The sequence below is a fragment of the Canis lupus genome, chromosome 13, assembly GCF_011100685.1.
Source record: "Canis lupus familiaris isolate Mischka breed German Shepherd chromosome 13, alternate assembly UU_Cfam_GSD_1.0, whole genome shotgun sequence".
Classification (NCBI taxonomy): Eukaryota; Metazoa; Chordata; class Mammalia; order Carnivora; family Canidae; genus Canis; species Canis lupus.
This window is the reverse complement of record NC_049234.1, coordinates 17303326-17327361: the sequence shown is the minus strand read 5'-3', so window position 1 is coordinate 17327361 and position 24036 is coordinate 17303326. Positions and strand designations below refer to the sequence as shown.

Below are 24036 nucleotides of genomic sequence, written 5' to 3'. Positions count from 1 at the left end.
ACATAGTTGTGATTTCAATTTTTTTTTCTTTAAGATTTAATTTATTTATTCATGAGAGACACAGAGAGGCAGAGACATAGGCAGAGGGAGATGCAGGCTCCTAATGGGGAGCCTGTTGTGGGATTTGATCTTAAGAGCTTGGGATCACGACCTGAGCCAAAGGCAGCCGCTCAACCACTGAGGCACCCAGGTGCTCCTGATTTCAATTTGTGCTAGACTCAAATTATTTTATTCTCTCCCATTAGAGACAGACCATTCCAATTAAGACCCAACACTTGAAACGCATGGTAAAAGTAATTTTCATCTATTTATAGCAATATACAAGTTAGCTATTTTCTCATTTTAACTTGTTTGGGACTCCACATTAAAAAAAATTAAGCTGAAATGGTGATTACATGTTAATCTTAATTAGTTTGTACCACAGATAGACTGTACTTGGTGTTTTCATTCGCAAAAATGTTTAAACCTTTAACTCTCCTCAGAGGTTAATAAAATGAGCAAAACTACCATTGATCAAATTGAAAAATTTATTTACAAAACTTTTTTTGATTAAAAAATTCAATTCATGAAGATTAATCAAAACATAAACCCCATCAAAATTTATTACAATAATCTTCTGTAGAATTAATAGCTTAAAAAAAAACAAACTGCCAGTGAACACTGATGTAAAACTGCAATGTAAAAATAGGAACTTTACTTCTGGTAAGTAGAATAAAAGCAGATAAATAATCTTTTTCAAAGGGAAAAAATACTTGAGGGGGAAAAAATGGTATAACATGTGTAAAGCCGGAAATTTAAATACCAGCTTAGTTTCTCATTGCCAGCATGGCATTTAGATCCCAGATGAGATTTCGTAATTGATCCATAATTTGCTTCAGCTGTTGATTCTTCTGTTTGAGTTTCTGTAGAAACAAAAGAATTTATCAGAAACGTTTCATGAATTACAGACCATGAAGTTAGAAGATTAAAATGTCAGAAGTCAGAACTCTAATGATCCAGACAGAAATTAAGCTAACTATTTCCTGACTGCAGAAGGTCTCAATCCTTCTCTGACCACAGGAACCCTCTGAAAGGCAGAGTGAATTCTGATTCCACCCGCAGAGGCCCCTGGCTCCAGCCCCTGCCTCCCGTTTCCACCTCCACTCTCCACCATCAAAGAAATTAAGCTAAACATTTAATTGTTATAAAGCCTAGGATAGAGGTTTTTCCAAGATGCAGTATAATGTAATGGTCAAGAGCACAACCTCTAGAGTCAGCTTCTCTGGGTTCATACTCCCCTCCTTCACTAACTAAAGATAGGAGGCCCAATTACTTAACCTCTCTGTGCCTCAGTTTCCACATCAGAACAATGGAGGTAATAATTGAGCCTACCTCGTAAGAGTTGGTAAGAGGACTAAAAGATTTGATTGACATAACCATTTTAAAATTGGGCCTGGCATATAAGTAAGCATTCAGCAAATGTTCCTCGTAGACACTAAATGAAAAAAAAACTGTCAATATAGGAAATAAGATTTAATGAAAATACAATGCCTGATGGAAGCAGTCTTTCAAAAATGTGGCAGAAGTCACTGTTTGCCCACAGCATGAAGTATGATCCACTTCTGATTGTGAAAACTGAAGACAAGTGGTGCAGTCTCTGATGTAATCTTTTTCACAACTGAGATCTGCTGGATGCCCTGAATACCCATGACCTGCAGCCCACAGCTCTTTGTATCTGGGTTTCTACTAGACCACAATTTATTAATTTCTCTTTAAGCATCTGTCCTTCAAATCCTATGTGGCAAATATCTGCTTAGGTAAAACAAAATAGAGAATTTCTGGTCAAAGTATTTACTAGTTATTATAATACTACTACTATTCCGTAATCTTTTAGAAACATTACATTAGGAAATAATATCTTTAATTAGATAATTTTGAAGATACTATATTAAAATATACTCCTGCTAAAGTAGTATATATGTTCATTATAAAGGGTCCTAAAACTCTTCGTTTTGATTTCATTAAAGAGCCAACTAAGATTAACGAAGTTATAGAAGTAATAGAAAGTAGCTTAAAGGGAGGACCAAGAAACTCTTACTAGAAAACAGAAAAACAATTTACATAGATTTTAATATTTAATATTAAATGTAATTTGTATTTGAGAAGAGAATACAGCACAGATATCAGGACACACAGTACACAGGGCATCTGCACAGTATACAGTATCATAAGGCTCACTTTAACATTGTTTTTGGGAAGGAGATACGGTTGGTATTTAGTTACTCAGTCTCCTTGTTGAGCTTTCAGATGGCCCATCTTCTGGGGTCTGTTGTCCTAAGTGTGTGGCAGTTATTTAAGCAACTGTGTACAGAATCTAATCAAATGGACCCTCATAACTAGATGAGGTGATGGGTGACCAGATGGCTGGTACCAAGCCCATAGAGTCTTTTCCATCCTAGAGACCAAGAAGTGGATGTTTGTGCCAGCAATCAAGGGTAGTAGCAAACAGAGGCAAGAAGAGTCAAGGTGCTCTCCCATATCCTGGGAGGCTGGAAACCTCAGTCCCAATTCTAACTTTGCCTGTGACTTGCTATTTCATCTTGGATAAATTCCTCTTCAGTTTTCTTATGAGATGGCATCATATAATTTATGAGGCCCCTGCCAATTCTACTTTCCATACATCCAGACTGAAAAGGACAGTTATGCAGACACACGCTGAAAACCAGTTAGGTTTATTTCAGTGAACTAATTACTGGCTTCAGAATGGTTCAGAGTCAGCTGCCCCATCACGCTGAGCCGTCGCTTGCTCCCCTAGCCATGAGAGACTACAGCTCCTGCAACGTCCGCTCTCAAACCTAACTTTTCAGGGAGAATGGAAAAGAACTACTGAGTAAGAATAAAAAGAAGAGAAACAATGTGGGTGAACTTAAAAAAAAAAAAAAAAGTCTTATTTGAATTAGCACCTTCTGACATACTTTGAATATACTTACTTCTAAGTTTCAGAACTTTGGAATGGAATTCTGAGACTGTAACACTTTCTGTTCTATATTTACCGAGGGTATATTATGTACCAGGCTCTGGGTTAGGCATTGTGAGGGGAGAAAAATGAATAAGGAACAATCCCTGCCTTGAAGAAATTCTGCATCAAGGAGAAGGAAAATAATGCCCAAATGACTGGATTATATAATCTGGTAAGGGAGATGTTGTGTAACCCCCAAAGATAGAGACACTGCCTCTTATGGGTAGGGTCAGCAAACACAGGGATTAGAAAAATTGGTAGTGAGAAGAGTGGAAGGAGGATAAACTTGGGCTTGGTGGTGGGTAATAGGGACCCATTAAAATTCTTGAAGAAAAAAAATATGATTTCAACTTAAATGAAAGAGGTTAACTGGGCAAATGTGTGGGATGGATTCTCCTGAATAATTGGTCAAAAAGCTGTCCATGGAAAAAGAAGGAGCAATGATTTAAATTTTACAAACAATTGAAAACCATTATTCAAAGACCAAGTCTAGTAAAATAAGCTCACTGGTCAAATTTTCAGTATAAATTACTAGAAGGAATAAAATTATATTCTTGGATAGTTAAAAGTACACTTTAAAGTCAGTATCAAAACAGGTCTGAAGGCTTCCACAATGGATGCATCACTGGCATAAATGCATAATTTAACCAATAAGACTTTTAAATACTCATTTGGAAATACAAATTCTAATATAGTTGTTTTATTAAAAAAATTAACCTCATTCTTAAGAAATAAAGTAAGAGAACTAAAAAATGTAGGGCATTTTCAAGGTAATATTCAACTTCAGGTAATAATAATTAAAAAAAATATTTTAATTATATATATAATAATAGGTACAGGTAATAATAATTTTAAAAAAATATATTTTTAAATTATTTATTTATTCATGACAGACACAGAGAGAGGCAGAGACACAGGCAGAGAGAGAAGCAGGCTCCATGCAGGGAGCCTGATGTGGGACTCGATCCTGGGTCTCCAGGATCACATCCCAGGCTAAAGGTGGTGCTAAACCGCTGGGCCATCGGGGCCGCCCAAAAAAACATATTTTAAGGCCTTGGAAAGTTGTTCTCAAGATGCCACAAAGTTTTCAAATTAAAAAAATTAGCATACAAGTAAGATACCTAGAGCCAAAACACATCATGACACTATCAGCAGCAAAGCTGACAGTTATGCTTATTAGTGCTTAAATTGTAAATAAATTTTCATGACATGATACAGGATTTAATATATACAGTCTTGCCCCTGATTGATTTTAACAGAGGTTGACAGCTGCTATTATCAAAATCCATCAGCTGTGCCTAATTTGTTACATTAACAGGTGAATGTGTAAGTAGAGCACTTAAAAAAATATGTTTATGTTAAGTCATGCCATGTCATTTAATATTCATATAAGGGCTGTGACCATTGGTCAAAAATGCTTTAATTTTTAAGTGCATGGACTCAATTATGTCAGCCCTGTAAAAAATACTCACATGGTTCTTCAATTTCTCCATCAACAAAACAGAATTCATTCTGATGTCCTTAAAACATATAGTCTCAAACAGGTGTTTGGTCTTTACTTGAATATTAGGGCTTATGGATTCCAGAATTATGAAGAGAAAATGAAAAGTATTAAGCCAAAAATCTGACTATTGAAACTCAGGCCATCCTATCATACCAGAATTTACATCAAATACTGATTACAAAATTTTGTACTCCCAAATTTCATGGCCTATGGTAGGTATTGGTGGCATATATACATTGTTAGAAGTCAGACAGACCACATATTAAATAGTAAATATACCATCAATGTGGTGTTCTGTACAATTTTAAGTATACAAAGATGTAATATATTTTAAAAATGAATGAAAGTTAACTGAGCGGTGCATAAAACTACTTATTTTATGTAGTTTATTTAAAACCAAAAATACACATTGTAATAAGCTTTTGAGTATTTTTAATTGAATGCCAAGAATACAATTTTATTACTGATTATATAGGCCCATAAAACAACTTAATCGTTTAATATAAAAGCAAATGTCAATGTGTTAAAAATATGGTCTGATTTTTAAAGTATTTAAATTCCAGGTGTTTTTTTTTTTTTTTTTTTTGTAAATATCAAAACAAATGAGTACATGAAAGGAGGGTACTGCTTTGTTTCCATTAGTCTTCTGTCCTCATAGAAGACATTTATCCATTTGTGTGAAATATGCAGTGGTAGACAACACATCTGATTCATGACAGAAACTCCCACACTTAGAATGATGACTGGCACAGAACAGGTACCCAAATATACAAATATTTTAATATTCTATTAAAAAAAAACAAAAAGCCAAGTCAAAAGCTTTCCAAATCCTAGAACAGAAAAAACAAACAAGGAAAAAAAAATTCCTAGCAGTCATTTTGCAGCTTATTCTTTTTTGTTTGTTTGTTTCCCAGTTAAATATGGCTTGTTGGTATGAAAAAAAAATACATATATGGCTATTAAAAATTATTCATTTTAATATTCTGTATCAAATTACTTTGATGTGTATTACTAGCTCAGATTGCTGTGAACCTTAAAGCTCTCCTACTACCACCACCTAATAACTAATAACTTAAAAAAAATGTGTAACAGGGAAGAGAATTGATAAAAATAGACAAAAGGAATATAAAAATTTAAGTTTATGAATATAGATATTTATAAGTAGTTGAAAAGTTAAAGGATTTAAACTTTATTTTTTAGTAGCATCTGTGTGATTATATAATTAGATTAGGGCACCATTTTACCATCTGTAGGTAGCTATTAACAAAACATTCTTCATAGAAACATTCAGCTGTGTGAGCCATCAAGGCAGAAAGAAAAATATATCCACTGATCATGACCTTACTCAGGGTTACAAAAATGTTCTATTATATATTTTAATCTTGTAGAAGGGAAGTACAGTTGGATGAAATTGGAAGAAAAGAATAAGTAATGTTAGTAGCACTAATTATACATAACTTATTAAGAGTTAAAATATGTGTTACATTCAATTCACAATTACAATGTTTTATTTAAGAAGTTAGTTAAAAACCTCTAGATTAAAGAAATCCACTTTGCTTGGTTTTTAACTATTCTTTTCTTCTTTATTTTTTGGATTTCAGTTTGAGTTAACCAAATCTTAGTCCTCCCCTCCTCCCTTTTTCTTAAAAATCTCTCATTTACTAATTCCCTACTTCTGTTTCAAAATATAGTAATAGTTCCTAGGAAGTCAGAGGTAGTTAAGAAGCCATCAAATGAGGACTTTCCCTGCCACTCAAGATACTTTCCCCCTAAATTCTCTTTAAAAGAATAATTCCTATAGAAACATAGGGCTAAACTTTAAATTTGTTCAATTCAAACATCTAGATTCTTTCTTCTTTGTAACAACCTTCAGTTTAATGTTAACTAAAACAAGTTCTACCCCAAAGTTAGAAGCACTTAAAACAGCAAAATCATCAGATTCAATGACTTAATCAAAGAAAGAGTTCTTAAATGCCTGAAGTATAATGGGAACACAAAATCTGAATATGGGCTTTTATTCCATAAATAGACAAATCTTCAGAAATACTGTGTATCTATTCTGTGTATTGAATAAACTTGTTGCAGATAAACGCTGTGGACTAAATTCATGCGTTTATCTCTTCTTTTCCGCAAAACTTTAGTAAAATGGCAAGAGAGGAATGAAAAAGCTATAATCCTATGTGGGGAAAAATGATCAGAAAGGAATCTGTAGCAGATGCAAGGTGGTAGTTTTAGAGGAAAAGTAGAAGGAGAGTGGCAAATGACTTGGGAGGAAACTACAGCCCAGGTGGATTTAGGGACACCAGCCACTGAGAACAGGCCTGCTCCTCCATGGAGACGGGAGGCAGGTGCCAGGGCAACAGCACCAGGTGAGGCCTGGGATTAAAAACTGGAGGAACAGCTGAAAGAGCTCCAGGGACTAGCAAGAGTCCCAGATGCACACTCCTACTCCTCATGAACAGGTGACTGAGTACTCTCTCCCTGTGCCCTGCCCCACCTCTAAGGATTAGGAGCTGTGTTTTTCTATGAAACTGAACCACAATGGCTGTAGATTCAGTGCCATCAGAACGGCAGAAGGAAAGACAAGAGCATCTTTATGTAGGCACTGGAAGATTGTTCTCTGAAGAAACTAAACAGCCTTAAAGAAAAAAAAATCCTGAGAAAATGATAATTGGGGTCAAACCCGCAAAAAAACCAACTTGCTTCCCAATCTCAACATGGTGAAGTCCACTCACAAAGCCTATTATTAGCTTTCTAGTGACTCATTCTTAAATATAAATGGCTCATGATTAAGCATCAGAGTTCATCAGGTCTTAATTTAGAGCCTCAATCTGGAAAGACAACAAAGTGAAATAGAAAGGGGTTGCAAACTATGGCACATGACCTGTTTCTATAAGGCCTGTGAGCTAAGGATGGTTTTTACATCACAGCAAAGATCTTATATGTCCCATCCCACGAAGCCTAAAATATTTATTATCTGGCCCTTTAGAGTTTGCCAAATCCTATTTGAGAAGATTATGGAAGAATACCTTCAAATTTCTGAGGGAAATTAATTTATAACATAGAATTTTATAGCCAGCCAAACTATCAAGTGGATAGCTTTGGGAAGACTAAAACTTAAGTCCTTATATTTCTTCTGAAGAAGCCCACTAATGTATGTACCTTACCAACAAGGCAATAAACCAAGAAAGAGGAAGACATGAGGCTGAGGAAACAGTGAGGCCAACAGAAGGGGCGAAGGGAGCCCTAGAACAGTGCTGAACAGCAGGCCTAGAGGGCATTCAATCCAGACCTACTGAGGAGATGGAGGACTCTGGGGAGAAAAAAAGAACCAATAAACTGCCTGATAATTTTGACTCTGTGGAAAAGCTGGAAAACAGTGCTGAGATGCTGCCCCAGATACATAATGAACCAAAAAATTTTTTAAAATTACAGAATTACTAACTCCAGTAGGACAAATAATTGTTCAAGGAAATGAGACCCCAGTTTAATATGTGGCTAAACAATAAATAATATTTATGTGCCTTAATAATACAAACACAATATTTATTGAATCCCAATTATGATATAACCGTATTGAAAAGACTGGGGGAAGAAAAGTATGTGGAGACTGGAAGTTAAATCCTAAAGTGGGGAAAGAAATTTTTTTATAACTTATCCTTCCTATCAATTATGCCCTTCCCTTAAAATTCACAAAATTCTAAATCAATAGCTAGTAGGATTTTTTGATTATATACTGTCAAAGTATTATTGTATTCTGATTATATGAAAGGTCTTTAAAAAAAATCAAGAGTAAGTTATTCCTAAGCCATCAAATTGGAAAAGAAGAGGAAAAACTCAGAAATAAAAAGTGAAATAAAACATATATTTAGAAAAATTATACATTTCTTTATTTACACAGGCTTTTTTCCCCTAAAATATCATTAAAAGCTTTGGTAGAGAATAAACTATATATGTCATATGCTCTGCAGTCAAAGTTGCCATTATAATGCCGTTTTATTTATATACATATTTCATTGTATTTTATAATTATTACAGAGAAAAATAATAGAGCACATCTGTTGTGAATTAATGCATAGATTATCAACAGAAACATATAACACTTCTTAATGAATGCCTCATCTCTCTAGACTACCAAACACCATTTATTCTTTGAGATGTAAATTAAAAGTTCCCAATCCCCTTCTCCTTCCCTATAAATTTCTTACTGTAAGTTCTTTATACTCATTCATCAGTGTCAAATTTTGCTGGAAATATTCTTAATTTGTATTTCTCCTTTTATGAAAAAAATTAAAATTTTATAAAATCCAGCTTTTTCCTTTCTCTTGAGTTTTGATATATATTTTCCCTAAATTTTTCAATATTTTGTTTTTTCAGGTCTTATTTTCAACTCTGATATTAATTTTGACATATGGTATAATGAAAAACTAGGTAATTTCCCCCCAAAGTTTCTATTTTTAAAGACAGATTTTCCACACAATCCCTCTTCTAACACAATAAATTCTTATATACAATAGGACAAGTATTTTTCTGGCTATTATATTACTAATCTATCTATTCTTGTACCATTACTTCACAATTATTGTTTTTTATAATATTCTCTATATTACATTTTAATTTTTGAAGCAAAGAGTTCTATTTTATGGGAATTTCTTTTGATGTTTTAGTATACTCACAACAAAAAAAAAATTCCAATTTGGATCTTATTTGGATTTGTTTTTTCATTGTGCTGAGCTAAAATCTTATTATTTTATGTACTTTCAAGAGAATTCATACTCAAGACTGGTCATTTCTAGAATATTTACTGTCTATGCAAGACTTTGGTTTTTTGTTTTTTTTTTTAATTATCCAAAACTTCTTTTACGTATCATAATAAGTTTAGTCACATATATCATTGATAATTCCTAACTACTTAATATTAGTTGTAATTATGAATAGGATTTATTTTATTTTTTTTTAGATTTTATTCATTTATTCATGAGAGACAGAAAGAGAGAGAGAGGTAGAGACACAGGCAAGGAAGAATCAGGAGCCCAACGTGTGACTTGATCCCGGGACTCCAGGATCACACCCTGGGCCGAAGGCAGGTGCTAAACCCCAGAGCCACCCAGGGATCCCTGAATAGGATCTTATAATCGGTTTATAACACTACAAGAAAATGGTATCATTCATATTAAGTCTTTTTATCAAACTCTTATTGACTCTAGTTGTTAATCAACTGAGTTTCTTTGAACTTAACAAGTCTGAGTTATAATATTATGTACAAACTTAACAAACATGTGTATAATATTATAACCCATTTCCCAATGTTTGTTTCTATTTCCTGTCTTTTTGTTCTGGCTAGAACTTCTAAAATAATAATAAACATAGTGGTATTGGTATACAGCATCTTATTTTCGGCCCGTTTTTAACAGAACTAGTTCTGTATTTCACCCATATGAAAATGTTGGCTATTTATCTGAAATAAATTTTTTTAAGACTAATAGTTTTAAGTGTTCTTTGAATCAGTAACATTTGATTTCTATCAAATGTCTTTTAAATCTGAGAAAAAATTTTTTCCAATTTAATGCACTGATACTATGTATTCTATATGTAAACTAAATTATCCTCATCTACCTCCAAAAACCCTTTCTGGCTGTGATGGATTGTTAATATCTCGATGAATTCTACTGACTAGAGTTCAGAATTTCAGGATCAGAGCTGGCAGTGGCAGGTGTGTGTGTGTTTGTGTTTGGAAGTGAATTACTGGTATTTACTTATTGTGCTGTTAAGTTTTGGTAATCACAGGCCATGTTTCTACCACAGAATGAACTGACAACTTTTCCTATTTCTCTTTGTTTTATGAGAACTATGTGAACATTGTCTTCTAAACTTCAAAAAATATTCAGTAATAAATGCATTCAAGTTAGGAACTTTTGCAGGATGGAAGGTGAGGTTGGCTTATTGCTTTGATAACTCTCAATTTCTTATTCCACTGTTGAGATATTCACATTTTCTGTTTGTAAATTTTTATCATTTGCTACTCCAAATATATGCTGTAAGCTAGAAAGCTAGAATTCTGTCTAGAAAAGAAAAAAGTAAATGAGTTGGTGACTCAGTGCCTATGAAGCTTTTCTAAGAGCTTTATGGCATGATTTCTGTGATCTTTCTTTTGACAATTTGGGTGCATTTCTGCTTACCTTTTTAGTTCTTGGTTATACTCTAGGTTAAATATGCCACAGAAACAACTGTGTAATTCTATAATTCAAACTATGTCTTTGAGTTACATAGATTGCCTTGCAATTCTTACCCATAATTCTGAAATATAAAGTACACAGACTAATAACTCACTTTATTCACTTCAGCAATTTCTCGCCTCTCTTCACTAGCAAAACGAGGTGGGCCAGCCCGATCGTCATTCTTTGAGCCATCTTCTTCTACATATGGAATTAGTTGCTGGGAGTGGCAGACAAGAGTTAAAAGTCAAAAACATGATGCAAAGTTTTCAATTGCACTGTATGCAAAATCTTTCTGATTAAGGTTAATTTTTATGCTTTTCACCTTGGGGTATATAAATAAACTGTATTTCACGTGATGGCCTAAAATAACAGCATTAGAAGTTTATCATTTTAGTGCCTCCTAGACATTACACGTTCAGGTTTCTTTTACAAACTAGCTCTTATAAAATTAATTGTTGCATACAGTTAAATAATAGACTACCTATTCAATCAGCAAATATTTAATTTTCAGACACTGGGTGAGATACTGCAAAAATGATAAGTAAGATATGATTCCTGCCCCTAAAAACAATTACAGTCCATTTGAGATAGAACAGGCTTTCTTTCATTTATACTAGAAAGAAAAGAACTTCATGGATGTGCATTATATGAATGTCATTTACTTTATTATCTAGAACCTCAATGTTTATGCAAATTTCTAGAGGTCTTCTTTTAGTTGGGAAAAAGTTTCTCATAAGAGAAAAAAATTTATATAGTAATGAAACATCTAGCAGAATTATAATGAAATACATATGGTTTGTGATAGGGTTTATTTGAAGCTCCTCATAAACATGACAAGAGATTTCAGGAATCATTTGGTCTCTACCATCTTATATCAACAATGCAGGAATACGCTAGAGGTAAACAAATGATACAACCGGGAGTCAGTCATCTGGCCAAACTTCTTCAAATTCTTGGGAAAAATATAAACTTATCCACATCACAACCATTCTTCCTTCCTTTCCTTTCCTAATGCAGAGCTGTCCTCCCTCTTAAAGATGATTGATTTCCCTTCCTGTGTTTTGATTTCTTCATCCTCCTGTCTTCATTATTTATCTCCCTATCCCCAACCTCTCCCTACTGTTTTCTTCCTTTATAATCTAAACATGTCTGGTCTCTTTCATTTAAAGGTTCTTTTTCCTTTTGTTTCTCTCCTTTTCCCAAAACCCTTGACACCAACCCTCCTTCCATCTACTGTTTTCCTCTTTTTATCTAACCTTTTTGAAAGATTGTTATCTACTTGTTGGCTTCAGTTCCTTATTTCCAGTTTAATCTTCAACCCATTGCAATCTGACTTTTTGTGGCTAACAAACATCTCAACAAAGCTCTGCTCATATATACCAACAATTTTCCTCGAGCAAAATCTACTGGATAATTTTCCTCCTTTATTTTCCTTGACTTTCTCTCCAGCACCTGCCAATGTTGACCACATTGCTGATCTTTCTCCTATAACTTTGATCACTTCTTTCAGGCCATTTTGTAGTGTCTGTTCATCCCTTACATGCTGATCACTCAGAAAGAAAGGACTTGTCACATGAAATTGTTCTCCACATGTAGTAAGAGAGCATCCAGACCTTCCCAGCTACTTTTGTTGGCAGAGACAGAACTTGTCAACAAGGGCCACTTATAAAAATATCATATACCTAGTGAACTAAAATACATGTTACCCAAGATTAAGTTTAAGAAATAGATTTTCAAACAAAAGTGATTCCGCTAATCTAAATTAATAATGATGAAAAAGATATTTCCTCTGTAAAGAACTTATTTGAAAGCCATTTTAAGAATATTTTTACAATACTATGAAAACTCTTTCTAAAAAGAAAAGAAAAAAGAAAAAAAAAAAAAAAGAAAATCATGCACTAATTTAATTAAATTGACCCTGGCAGCAATAATAAACTTGCCACAAGACAACTCTTTCCTCCCAACAAAAATTCAGTACAGGCTTGGATGTTCAAATCTACAAGTTATTAACATGAAAAGACAGTACTAATTCTATGCATAAATAGCATATTTTCACCTTCTCTAATCAATAGTAAGACCAATATAGTTCAAAATCTGAAAATATTGTGAGAAGACAAAGAGAAAAGGGGGAAAAAATTACAAAGGTCTGGCATCTTACATTCACCTTCCCTCTACCCCTATAACTTGCCTCCACTGGAATGGGATCCATTCCTCCGCAGTTTTCATTGCATTTGTCATAGACCAATCTCAGCTTCCTGAAGAGAATGGAAAGTTGGCGAAGATGATCTTGTAGCTTTGCTAGCCGGTCTTGATATGTTCCAGTATGGTAAGTGACACCATTTGGCAGCTTTTCAGGCAAAACAAGAATAAGACAGATATGAAGTAACGGCAATTGAGATTTTCTGTAAGTAAAGCTAGCAAAAGAGAAATATTTTTAAAGCACTGTGTAAAAGCAAACTGTTTTTCACAATTAATCAAGGGTAATTTTAAGAATAATTCTTATTTGTTAGCTCCTTGGTGTCTGGCTTCAGTGCTGTAAACCAGCCCTAGAAAAAACTCTGATCAGCTGAGATACTTTCCCCACAAACTGTGTATTATAACTTTAAAAATAATGCCACTATTTTAATATTATTATTACATAAGGGCAGCAAGCTGCTGAACTCGAGTATGGGAAGTTAAAAATAAAATACAATTAAAAGAAAAAGAAGCAGCAATAGAAACGTCCAAAGTGATGATCAGGGCTTTTCAGCAGAAGAAAGAAACAGTATACTGCTGCTATAGCAAAATAATCTCAAAATACCTTAACTATAAGGTAATTAAGATGCTCAAGACATGCACTAAAACAGAAAGCTGTCACCAAAAGTTTTACCACAAAAAGGAAATCAACAGTAGGAGAGAGAGATGCAGATCAATCTGTACTTGGGCATCATTAATAAATTATTATAATAACTGCTTATAATCATAGCTCTGTCTTGGATGCTTATATATTTTTTAATTCAGGAGTTTTATCAAAAGATGCCAAAAGTATGTGCCAAAAGGATAAAATTACAGACACATGGCGATTGACTATTATTTAGAACTTGTAACTAAATGCACCTTTTCTTGCACTGCTGAATCTCATGAACAAAATCTTCCTTTCTCTGTACATCTCTGTACATCAAAGTATTCTGTACAGCATTTTATTCCCACAATTGGATCTGTTACATTATACCATTAGAATTAACATTTAGACCATATTTTCTAGTACACAAGATGGTTTGATTACTAGCATTCACTTATATACTATCTTGGGGATTAAAGTGCCTTAAGACCAAGACACTAACTACTACCCAATAGCTAGAAGATCAGCCTTTCTAAACCTGTTTACTATTTTATTTTTTTAAACATATGAGGTAGAAATGCAAAAAAAAAAAAAAAAAAGTGCATGGTACAGAATTTGGGAAAAAAAGAAAACAGAACACTATCATTACAAGTAGATAAAACAGTAAACATAAAAAAAGACTGGAAAAACCTACACACAGTTGATAAAAGATGCAACAGGGAGATCTGCTTGAATAACTTATTTTTTTCTTTTCTATCATTTTCAAATTTCCTGCAGTGTCACAGTTTGAAAGTTAAGGAGATGGATCTTCTGAAATTATTTGAAATCAGTTCAGAAATTCTCAAGCATTAAAACACTCTGAGGCCAGTATCTCCAAGAAACATTATAAAATATCAAAGGCTGAATCAGTTAAAACTTTTATTTTTTTAAATATTTTATTTATTTATTCATGAGAGACAGGAGAGAGAAAATGAGAGAGAGAGACAGAGACAGAGACAGAGGCAGACACACAGGCAGAAGCAGGCTCCATGCAGGAAGCCTGATGTAGGACTTGATCCCAGGACTCAGGGATCACGCCCTGAGCCAAAGGCAGACGCTGAACCATTGAGCCACCCAGGCGTCCCAGTCAAAACTTTTAAAAAAATGCATGACAAGTTCATCCACCAAAAGGCATTCAACTAAATACAATGTAGGATTTCTCATGAACTTTCACAATCAGAGAAAAGTTTTAAAGGATCCTTGCTTTCCTGTTTGGGTGATAATAAGTGGTATAATGATTACATCTTGCATAAAGAAGAATTGTACCTTTACCTGTATCTATATTTATTAGGTTTAATACTTGGCCCATATCTTCTACTTTGTGAAGACTGTAAGTTATTTACATTTATATCCTGTATTTTGTATAGTGCACATCCATGGAAGAAGGTTTTAAAGTACAGTCTGAATTATTTTACTTCAGTGATTTTATCCATAAGTCTGTACTTAAGATTCACTAAGAAGTGTGTTATGTAAAATAAGTAAATCCTTTCATAAAGAAAAACAAAATCCTTTGAAATGCAAAGAACACCCTCTACAAGCTCACCCACTCAACCAAGTTTGGGTATTTTCAATTTTTTTTTTTTAAATTCATTTATGATAGTCAGAGAGAGAGAGAGAGAGAGAGAGAGAGAGGCAGAGACATAGGCCGAGGGAGAAGCAGGCTCCATGCACCGGGAGCCCGATGTGGGACTCGATCCCGGGTCTCCAGGATCGCGCCCTGGGCCAAAGGCAGGCGCCAAACCGCTGTGCCACCCAGGGATCCCAGGGTATTTTCATAGATAGCATCAGATTCTCAAAGAAGGGAAGATTTAATTCCTTCTAAAAATTCCTGCATGGTTTTCATGTGTCAGGCAGTGTTCTAGAAGCTACAGGAAGTAGTGAACATGAGAGAGACAAGGTTCCTCTACCACAGAATATAAGTTGTAATAGCGCCTAAGATCTCTTGGTATAAATCCACAGTATACATGTTTAGCTGAAAAGTTCATCAGTAACTATCTCACTCTTGAATGAAGAGTGAGAACTACTCTACTCTACTATCTACTAACGAAGATCTGTAAATATATGATCATACCCTTTGACACCAGAAAGGTGTTCAACTAAATTCAACATCCGTTCTTAAAACAAATATAAAACACAGAGTAAAAAATTTCCTAGCACTATAAAATACCTTTATCTCGGTTAAAAGGTCAGCACCAAGATTAGTGTGGGAACATTAAAAACCTCATCACTGAAGTCAGGAACAGAATAGGAAGTCTACTAAGAGCACTAATACTACTAGTGAACACTGTTCTGGAGGCTCTGGCCAAGCCAACTAGAAAAAAAGAAAACGTTTTGAAACATTAAAAAAGGAAGTAACATAATCATCAGTATTTATTGATATGATATAAATGATATGATACAGTGCTACAATCAACGAAAGTAAAGAAAGAGTGGGAACAAAATAATATAGAGAAAACAGCTTTACTTTCATATATGAAAACGAAAATGAGAAAGGAAAAAGACCCCATTTATAATAGCAGCCATAAAGATAAACGGTAGATTTAAAAATTTCAAGATATAGATGAAAACTTAAAATTCCTCACAGGGACACACACAAAAATATATTTGTGTTCTTAGTAAGACTCAACATCACTCTGATGTAAAGTCTCTCTATGTTAAATCAACCTAATAAAAGGCTAACAGGTTTTTCTCAGAACTAATCAAGCTGATTCTAAAATATGGGTGGAAAAATAAATAAGGACATCCAGGGCAATTTTAGAAATAAGTGTAAACAAACTATGGAGTCACAATAAATCTAAGATAGTTTGGGATTACTACGTAAAAGGCAGCCAAATGGAATAGAGCATCCAGAAACAGACTTGTTTGTATAAAGTAGCATGGAGGAATGAAAAAGAATTATTCGCCCTTTTTGGAAAATGTAGGGCTGGGGCCATACCTCACACTTTATAGAAGGATAAATTCCATATGGGTCAAAGTTTTCTATGTAAAATTGAAACAAAACCCAGAGATCTTCCTGATTTTGAAGTGGGAAAGTTCTTCCTAACTTGACACACAATGTGAAATCCTAAGAGACTGATAAATTCAACTGCCTTAAAAAGTACATACGTATGCCAGAACTTCCGTAAGCAGGGCCCAAGCGCAGACGACAGACCAGGGAAAAGAAATACTCGCAAGTTCTATCACACAGATCAAGTTTTTCTAATATGTCATAGCCAAATCGATACACTGAGGGAGAGGTTAAAGAAGACGCCCCCAAAAGGGCAAATAATATGAACAAGCAGCTAGTAGAAAAGGAAATATAAATGATTCATGAATATACGAAGAGACGCTCAAACTCATTCAAACTAGGAGAAACATAGAGTAGATTTTCTCCTATCATGTGATCAAAGGTTCAGAAATAGAACCTTGCTGTCAGAGCCCAATTGTTGGTCTTGGTTAGGACGTGGTAGCATAAGGTGGCACAATGCTCCGTGGAGGGCAATTCATCGAAATTCATCTAATTACAGAAGCACAGAACCACTTCTAAGAATTTATCCTACAGGTATACTTGCACATTTATGTAGGAGGTTATTCATTGCAGTATAATAGTGAGATTAAAAGCAACCCAAATGCCGAGAGAACTGTTTGAATAAATCATAGTATTTCCATGCAGTGTATTCCTGTATATACACCTTAAAAGGAAAAGGAAATATATTCTGTACAGATATGAATAAACTCCAAAATATACTGAGTGAAAATAGGAAGGTGCAAAGTGTTGTGTATAATATACTGTTATTTGTGAAAAAAGGGGGAAAATGAAAGAACAAACATGCACATTGCCTTAAATATGCATAGAATATCCGGAGTTATACACAAGAATAGTAATAAAAAGCATTAACATTCACTGCCTGTGGAAAGGGGTTGTTTGTTAGATAGCTAGCAGACAGGGATGGGAGAGATATCGTTCACTGTCATGTCCTCTTTTAATTTCTGAATTCTGAATATATTAAATATTAGTTTTTTTAAGATTTAAAGGATAACAACAACAACAACAAAAAAAACCCTTAAAGGATAACAAAACCAAAGCAGTTATTTTCTTACGCAGGGAATCTTAACCTGGGACCTAGCAATCCTTGAATAAAATTCCCCCTCATATTTTTTTCACCCTTAAGCTTTACTCAGAGCATATACATGTACATTTTTCTCAGAAGAGAATCTATACTTTTCATCAAATTCTCAAGAGACTAATGGAGACCTTATAAATAAGGAACCACTTCTCTAAAACACTTAGAAATAATCTCAGCAGTTTGTATTTATGGCACTTCATCCTTCTGGATTAATAATATAGAAAACAATTTAAAATTTTTTAATACTTCAAAAAAGGTATTAAGAACTAACTAGATTACGTATGGTCCTGGTTTGTGCCACTTCTTCCAATGATTGGGTTATGAAGGATCATGTTGTTGTTTCTTTTTTTGAGCCAATTATGGCATGCCTGAAAGGGTCTTACATGAATTAAACCACGGAATTCACAAAATAAGAGGCCCAACGAGGGTGACTGGGTGACCGGCACTGAGGGGGGCACTTGATGGGATGAGGTGTTAATGCTCTATGTTGGCAAATCGAACTCCAATAAAAAAAAAAAAGAAAAAAGAAACACATTAAAAAAAACCCTCAAACCAAAAAAAAAAAAAAAAAAAAAAAAAGAAGAAAAGAAAAAAAAAAGAGGCCCAATGAAATAACTATCATAGTCCCTCACAAATTGGTTTTGAATATATGTCCAAATGTAATCTAGTTATTGATTATATATTTTTGAAAGACTTTGGCTCTTTTAGTGTAGGTCTTGAGTGTGTATTATATCTCTGTTAATTCTATACAAAGTGTTTGACAGCATGTTAGTATTATAAAGAGATTAGTAGGAAGAACTACTAGGTATGTGTGATGTTTGGTAAATTCTTCTCTTTAAGCCTATTTCCTTAACTGTAAAATAAGGATAAAAATATGTCTTAGAACTGTTTTTACAACGGTGTGCCTGACCAAGAAAGTACTTGATAAATGTTAGCTGTAAGATCTATTAGTCCTAATTCAGTACCTAGTGTATAGCAGGGTAAAAATAAATATTTACTAAATTCTAAAAACCATTTAATCCTACTTTAATCATTTTTAGATATTAATTTTTAAAACTACTGCCAACAATTTCATGTCTTCTCTGATTCCCTCTGTATTGTGTTTCACACTGGCACATTGATATGGTGAAGAGATTTCCGTGTACCTGAATTACTGTTATAGTGCACCGACTGAAATCAGAGTTCTAACAGTGTGAAGACCAGGTTTCAGATTTACCCTATCACTGACTAGCTTTGGACAAGTCACTTCACCTCTTTAGCAGAACCCTCATAAAACAAGAACGATACCCACATCACAGAGTAGTAAGATAAGCAAGCATTAAAATTAAGCAGTAAGATAAGCAAAATGGTACTGGAACAACTGGATATCCAAATGACAAAAAAAAAAAAAATGCACTTGAATCCACATTTATGATACTATACAAGAAAATATACTCCATGTGCATCACAGACCTAATCCTAAAACTATAAAACTTCCAGAAAAAAAAAAAAAGAGACAGGAGAAAACATTTGTCCCTTGGGTTAGGCAAAGACTTTTTAGGTACAACACCAAAAGCAAAATCTGTAAGAGAACAAATAGGTAAGTTCGATTCCATCAAAGTTTAAAATACCTGTTCTTCCAAAGGCCATGTGAAGAGAATGAAAAGCTACAGACTGGGAGAAAGAATCTGCAAGCAAAAGGACACATACCAACAAGCGCGGTCAGGAGGAGGAGTACCTGGGGCCCTCCAACACTGCTGATGGGAATGGAGAATGGGGCAGCCACTTTGGGAAAGCTTCTCAAACCCTAGTTATTTGCCATATGACCCAACAGTTCCACTCCTAAGCATCTATCCACTCAAAAGAAATGGAACGTGTTCACACAAACATTTGCAAAGTAAATATGCATAGCATTACTTATAACGTCTCCAAAGGGGAAACAGCCCAAATACCCATCAACAGATGAACAGTCAAATTCTAATTTATTCACACAATGGAGCACTATTCAGCAATCAAAAGGAATGAACTATTGATATGAACTATATGATACATGCTGAACCAAAGGAGCCAGACAAAAAAAACAAAAACAAAAAAACCCCACAAAAACCCCCAAAAACAAAACACAAAAACTACATAGTGTAGGATTCTATTTATATGAAACTCTAGAAAACGCAAACCAGTTATGGTGCCAGAAAGCAAATCGGAAGTTGCCTGAGGATGGAAGGCCAAAAGCAAAGATTTCTTTTTTCTTTTTTTAATTTATGATAGTCATACAGAGAGAGAGAGAGAGAGAGAGAGAGAGAGGCACAGACATAGGCAGAGGGAGAAGCAGGCTCCATGCACTGGGAGCCCGACGTGGGATTCGATCCCGGGTCTTCAAGATCGCGCCCTGGGCCAAAGGCAGGTGCTAAACCGCTGTGCCACCCAGGGATCCCCAAAAGCAAAGATTTCAAAGGCACCTGAGGAAACTTTTTTTGGGGGTGTGGATGATGGTTTCTTTCTTTCTTTTTTTTTTTTTTTAAAGATTTTATTTATTTATTTATGAGAGACACAGGCAGAGGGAGAAGCAGGCTCCATGCAGGGAGCCCGATCGGGGACTCCAACCGGGGTCCCCAGGGTCACGTCCTGGGCTGAAGGTGGTGCTAAACCGCTGAGCCACCCGGGCTGCTGGGATGATGCTTTCCTAAGCAATATATACGTGTGCCAAGACTTTATATATAAATGTCATTTTAATGTACGTGTGGCAGTCATACCAAAAATAAAAATGTCTAACAAAACTGGTTAGCAGAATCTGAAGTCTTCAGCTCCTCGAACCCTCTGAAAGTCTTTCTGCTTGAAAAAGAGGTGGAAAGTTAAGGCAGTCTAAGGAGGTCAACACAGTGAGAGGGCCACCTCTTTGCCCCGAAAGGGACAAGAGTTTGCCCAGGGAACTAGAGAATCCGGTCGAAGGTAGAAAACGAGGCTGCGCGTTTCTAATGGCTGAGTAATATTCCATTGTATTCGTAGACCACGGCTTCCACGTGGAGGGGCCTGGAGGGTATTGTGCTGAGTGAAGTCAATCGGTGAAGGACAAACAACATTATATGGTCTCATTCATTTGGGGAATATAAATAATAGAGAAAGGGAATAAAGGGGAAAGGAGAAAAAAGTGAGTGGGAAATGTCAGAGAGGGAGACAGAACATGAGAGACTCCAAACTCTGGGAAACGAACTAGGGGTGGCGGAAGGGGAGGTGGGTGGGGGGTGGGGGTGACTGGGTGGCGGGCACTGAGGGGGGCGCTTGATGGGATGAGCACCGGGTGTTATGCTAGATGTTGGCAAACTGAACTAAAAAAAAAAAAACTAAAATAAATTAAAATAAATAAAAAAATAAAATAAAATTAAAATAAAAAAAAAAAAAGAAAGAAAGACAACGAGGCCGCGGCCCTTGTGAAGTCGCCTGGGGAGCGTCACCTGTGTGCACATCACAGAGTCCCGGGGGGGCGGGGGCGCGTCCCCGGGGAACACTTGGAAGGTAAGCGGGGCGACGCGGTACCGGAGGTCGCCCAGGGAGCCCCGCCGACGCCCAGGCCCCACCGCCAGGCGACGACGGAATGGGCTCCCCTTCCGGGCGGGAGCGCCCCGCCTCCCCTCGCACCTGCATGTTCCTTAGGAGCTGGAAGATCTCCATGGTGCGGTACACGATGTCCTGCACCGTCTCCTGCCCGATTCGGCACAGGGACGCGGTGTTGACCTCCCGGGCGGCCTGCTGGGCCTGGGGCCCGCCGAACGGCCCCGGCGCCATCCCCGACGCCGCCAGCGGAGGGGTGGACATGGCGAGGCTGCGGCCTCAGGCCGGCGGGGCCGAGACCGGGGTCAGGGGGCCGCCCGCCGCCGGTGCCGCCGGCCTCCGCCGCGGAAGACGCCGACGAGACTCCGGCGGCCCGATTTCAAAACAGCGCCCGGGACTTCCGCCCACCGTGACGTAACACGTCACCGTAGCGTCAACGGGGACCGCCCCCCTTGGTGGCCCCTGGGAACCTAACCTCGGCGCCAAGCCGGCCGCGATTGGGCCGGACGCCCGGGTGGGGCGGGACGGAGGAGTCGAGTAGCCAATCAGCGGCTGCACCCCAGCCAGGGGGCGGAGCTCGTGCTGTGAGGCCCCTGGGGTCTTCTCCCGGGTTCTTTCCTAGGGTCTCGCCCTGTCCCTGGAATTCCTCCAAGAGCGCCTAGTCTGTGTTAGTTTGCTTGCGGAGCTTGTACTCGCGACGAGGCTTGCAGTATTGCTATCCTTTTGCAGCCAGGAAGCAGACTCAGAGGGACTAGTTTGACTTGTTTAGTCGCATGCACCTTGCAACTGGTAAAGCTGGGGTTTGAGTTTAGAAAACGGAATTCCTGGCCCTGCAGGCTTCACTGTAACCCGATACGGACTCTTCCTTTGCTCTTGGTCCCCGCTCAAATGTTGGTTTATTCGAAAAGCTTGCCTGATCACCCTATATAAAAATAACACTACACTCCCTTCCCCCCTCCCCCACCGCCCTACCTACTTTTCTGACTTTGACACTTATTACTGTCCATGTTCTGTATAATTTTCGATTTCTTTACTTTTGGATTTCCCCTCACCTTATAATAAAACGCAAACTCCATAAAAACAGACTATGCAAAAATAAAAAAATAAAATAAAACACAAAAAAAACCCAGACTAATTATATTCTCAGCACCTAGTGATTGGCGTATAAAAGATGCTCAATAGCTACATGTTGGGTGACATAAATATAAGAAAACATAAAGTCGTTCTACCACCTACCTCCTACTGCCCGTATCTAAAGTAGGGGTTGGGGGCAAATGAAGAATGTGAAAAATAGTGATAGGCCCAAAAGTATTGCATTTTAAAAAGTATCTGAACACTCCATTAGTAAGGGCTTTATAAAGGAAATGGTAACTAAAAATTGTACAGGAGCCTTTGTAGAGATTTTAAAGGTAGTGATTTATAGATTCTCAGTGAGCAATCATTTGACAAATACCTCCTATAGGCTGGGTGCTAGGAATAGAGATAACAGTAGTGGACAGGTAAGGCAAAGCCAACTATTGTGATGGGTATTTAGAAACAAATGTTTGAGGTCCTCATACCAAGGTGCTAACCATTTAGGAGATCAGGAACAATCTAAGGGAGTAACTTGGGCCCTGATGGTGGGTGGGTGGGGATATTGACCATTGGAGGCTTTTCTATGAGGGGGTCAAGGGACGAGGAAGGCCAGTGGGAAGTGAGAAGGCCTCCAAATGCTTCCTGGGGTCTGAAGTTTAGTGTGAGGATGAGTGTCAGGAAGTGAGGCTGAGGACAGAGGCGAACCTTGGAGGACCTTCTAAGACATGTCTGTCAGTTGGGGCTGTCTTCTGAGTGAAACAGCAACCCTTTGAAGAGTTTCAGGAAAGAGGAATAATTACCAGAAATATTTAATCTGGAAGGTTCATTCTGGCTTGCAAAATGGAGAATGGTGGGTATGTACTGTCTCCTTCTTCCCTCCCAAAGAAAGAGGGCAATGATGAAGATGATCTGTAGTAGAGAAATACTGCAGTGGGTAACTGAGTAAATATAGGTAGAATCTAAAGAACTTGATGGGAGCATGAAGGAGAGGAAGGAATTAAAGATGACACATGTTTCTGCTTGAACAGATGGCTGATGTTTATGCCATTTACCAATAGGGTACACTGAAGAAAAACATGTTTCAGTGAAATTATGACTTGTTAGTTTAGTTAGTTAGATTAGTTTCCTTCCCATTGTGGCTCTAACAAATTACCTACCAGGAACTTAGTGACTTCAAATATCAAAGTTTATTATTTTACAGTTCTGTAAGATTGGAAGTCGAAAATGAATCTCACTGGGCTAAAATCAAGGCATTTTCTGCGCTGTCCTTTCTGGAGGCTCTCAGGAGGAATCTGTTTCCTTGTCTTTTCCAGGTTCTAGAGGCTGCCAGCATTCCTTGTCTTGTGGTCCCTTCTGCCTTCTTCAAAGCCAGCAATGTCTAGTCAAATCTATCTCATGATGCTTTCTCTCTCGTTCTGAGTCCTCTGCCTCTCTCATCCCCAACTAAGAAGCCCCCTCCTTTAAAAAAAAAAAAGATTCTATTCATTTATTTGAGAGAGAGTGAAAGCGAGTGTGCATATGAGCAGAGGGAGGAGTGGGCAAGAGAGAGGGAGTAGCAGACTCTGCTGAGCAGAGAGCCCTGACACAGGGCTGGATCCCAGGACCCTGAGATCATGACCTGAGCTGAAAGCTCAGCTGAAGGATCAGATGCTTAATGGACTGAGCCACCCAGGTGCCCTTTAAGAACCCTTTTGATTACACTGGACCCACTCACATAATCCAGGAAATATTTTTATTTTAAAATAAGC

At 36.8% G+C, this 24036-nt stretch overlaps 1 protein-coding gene across 1 annotated transcript; it reads right to left on the bottom strand.

Moving 5' to 3' along the window:
• Positions 1-509: 509 nt before the first annotated feature.
• Positions 510-21607, bottom strand: MED30 (mediator complex subunit 30). Its single transcript, XM_038555384.1, has 4 exons — positions 21302-21607; positions 12909-13067; positions 10833-10937; positions 510-902 (listed from the first exon to the last, which is right to left on the bottom strand). The coding sequence occupies exons 1-4, from the start codon at positions 21476-21478 to the stop codon at positions 807-809; spliced, it is 537 nt and encodes a 178-aa protein (XP_038411312.1). The 5' UTR covers positions 21479-21607; the 3' UTR covers positions 510-806.
• Positions 21608-24036: the final 2429 nt, after the last annotated feature.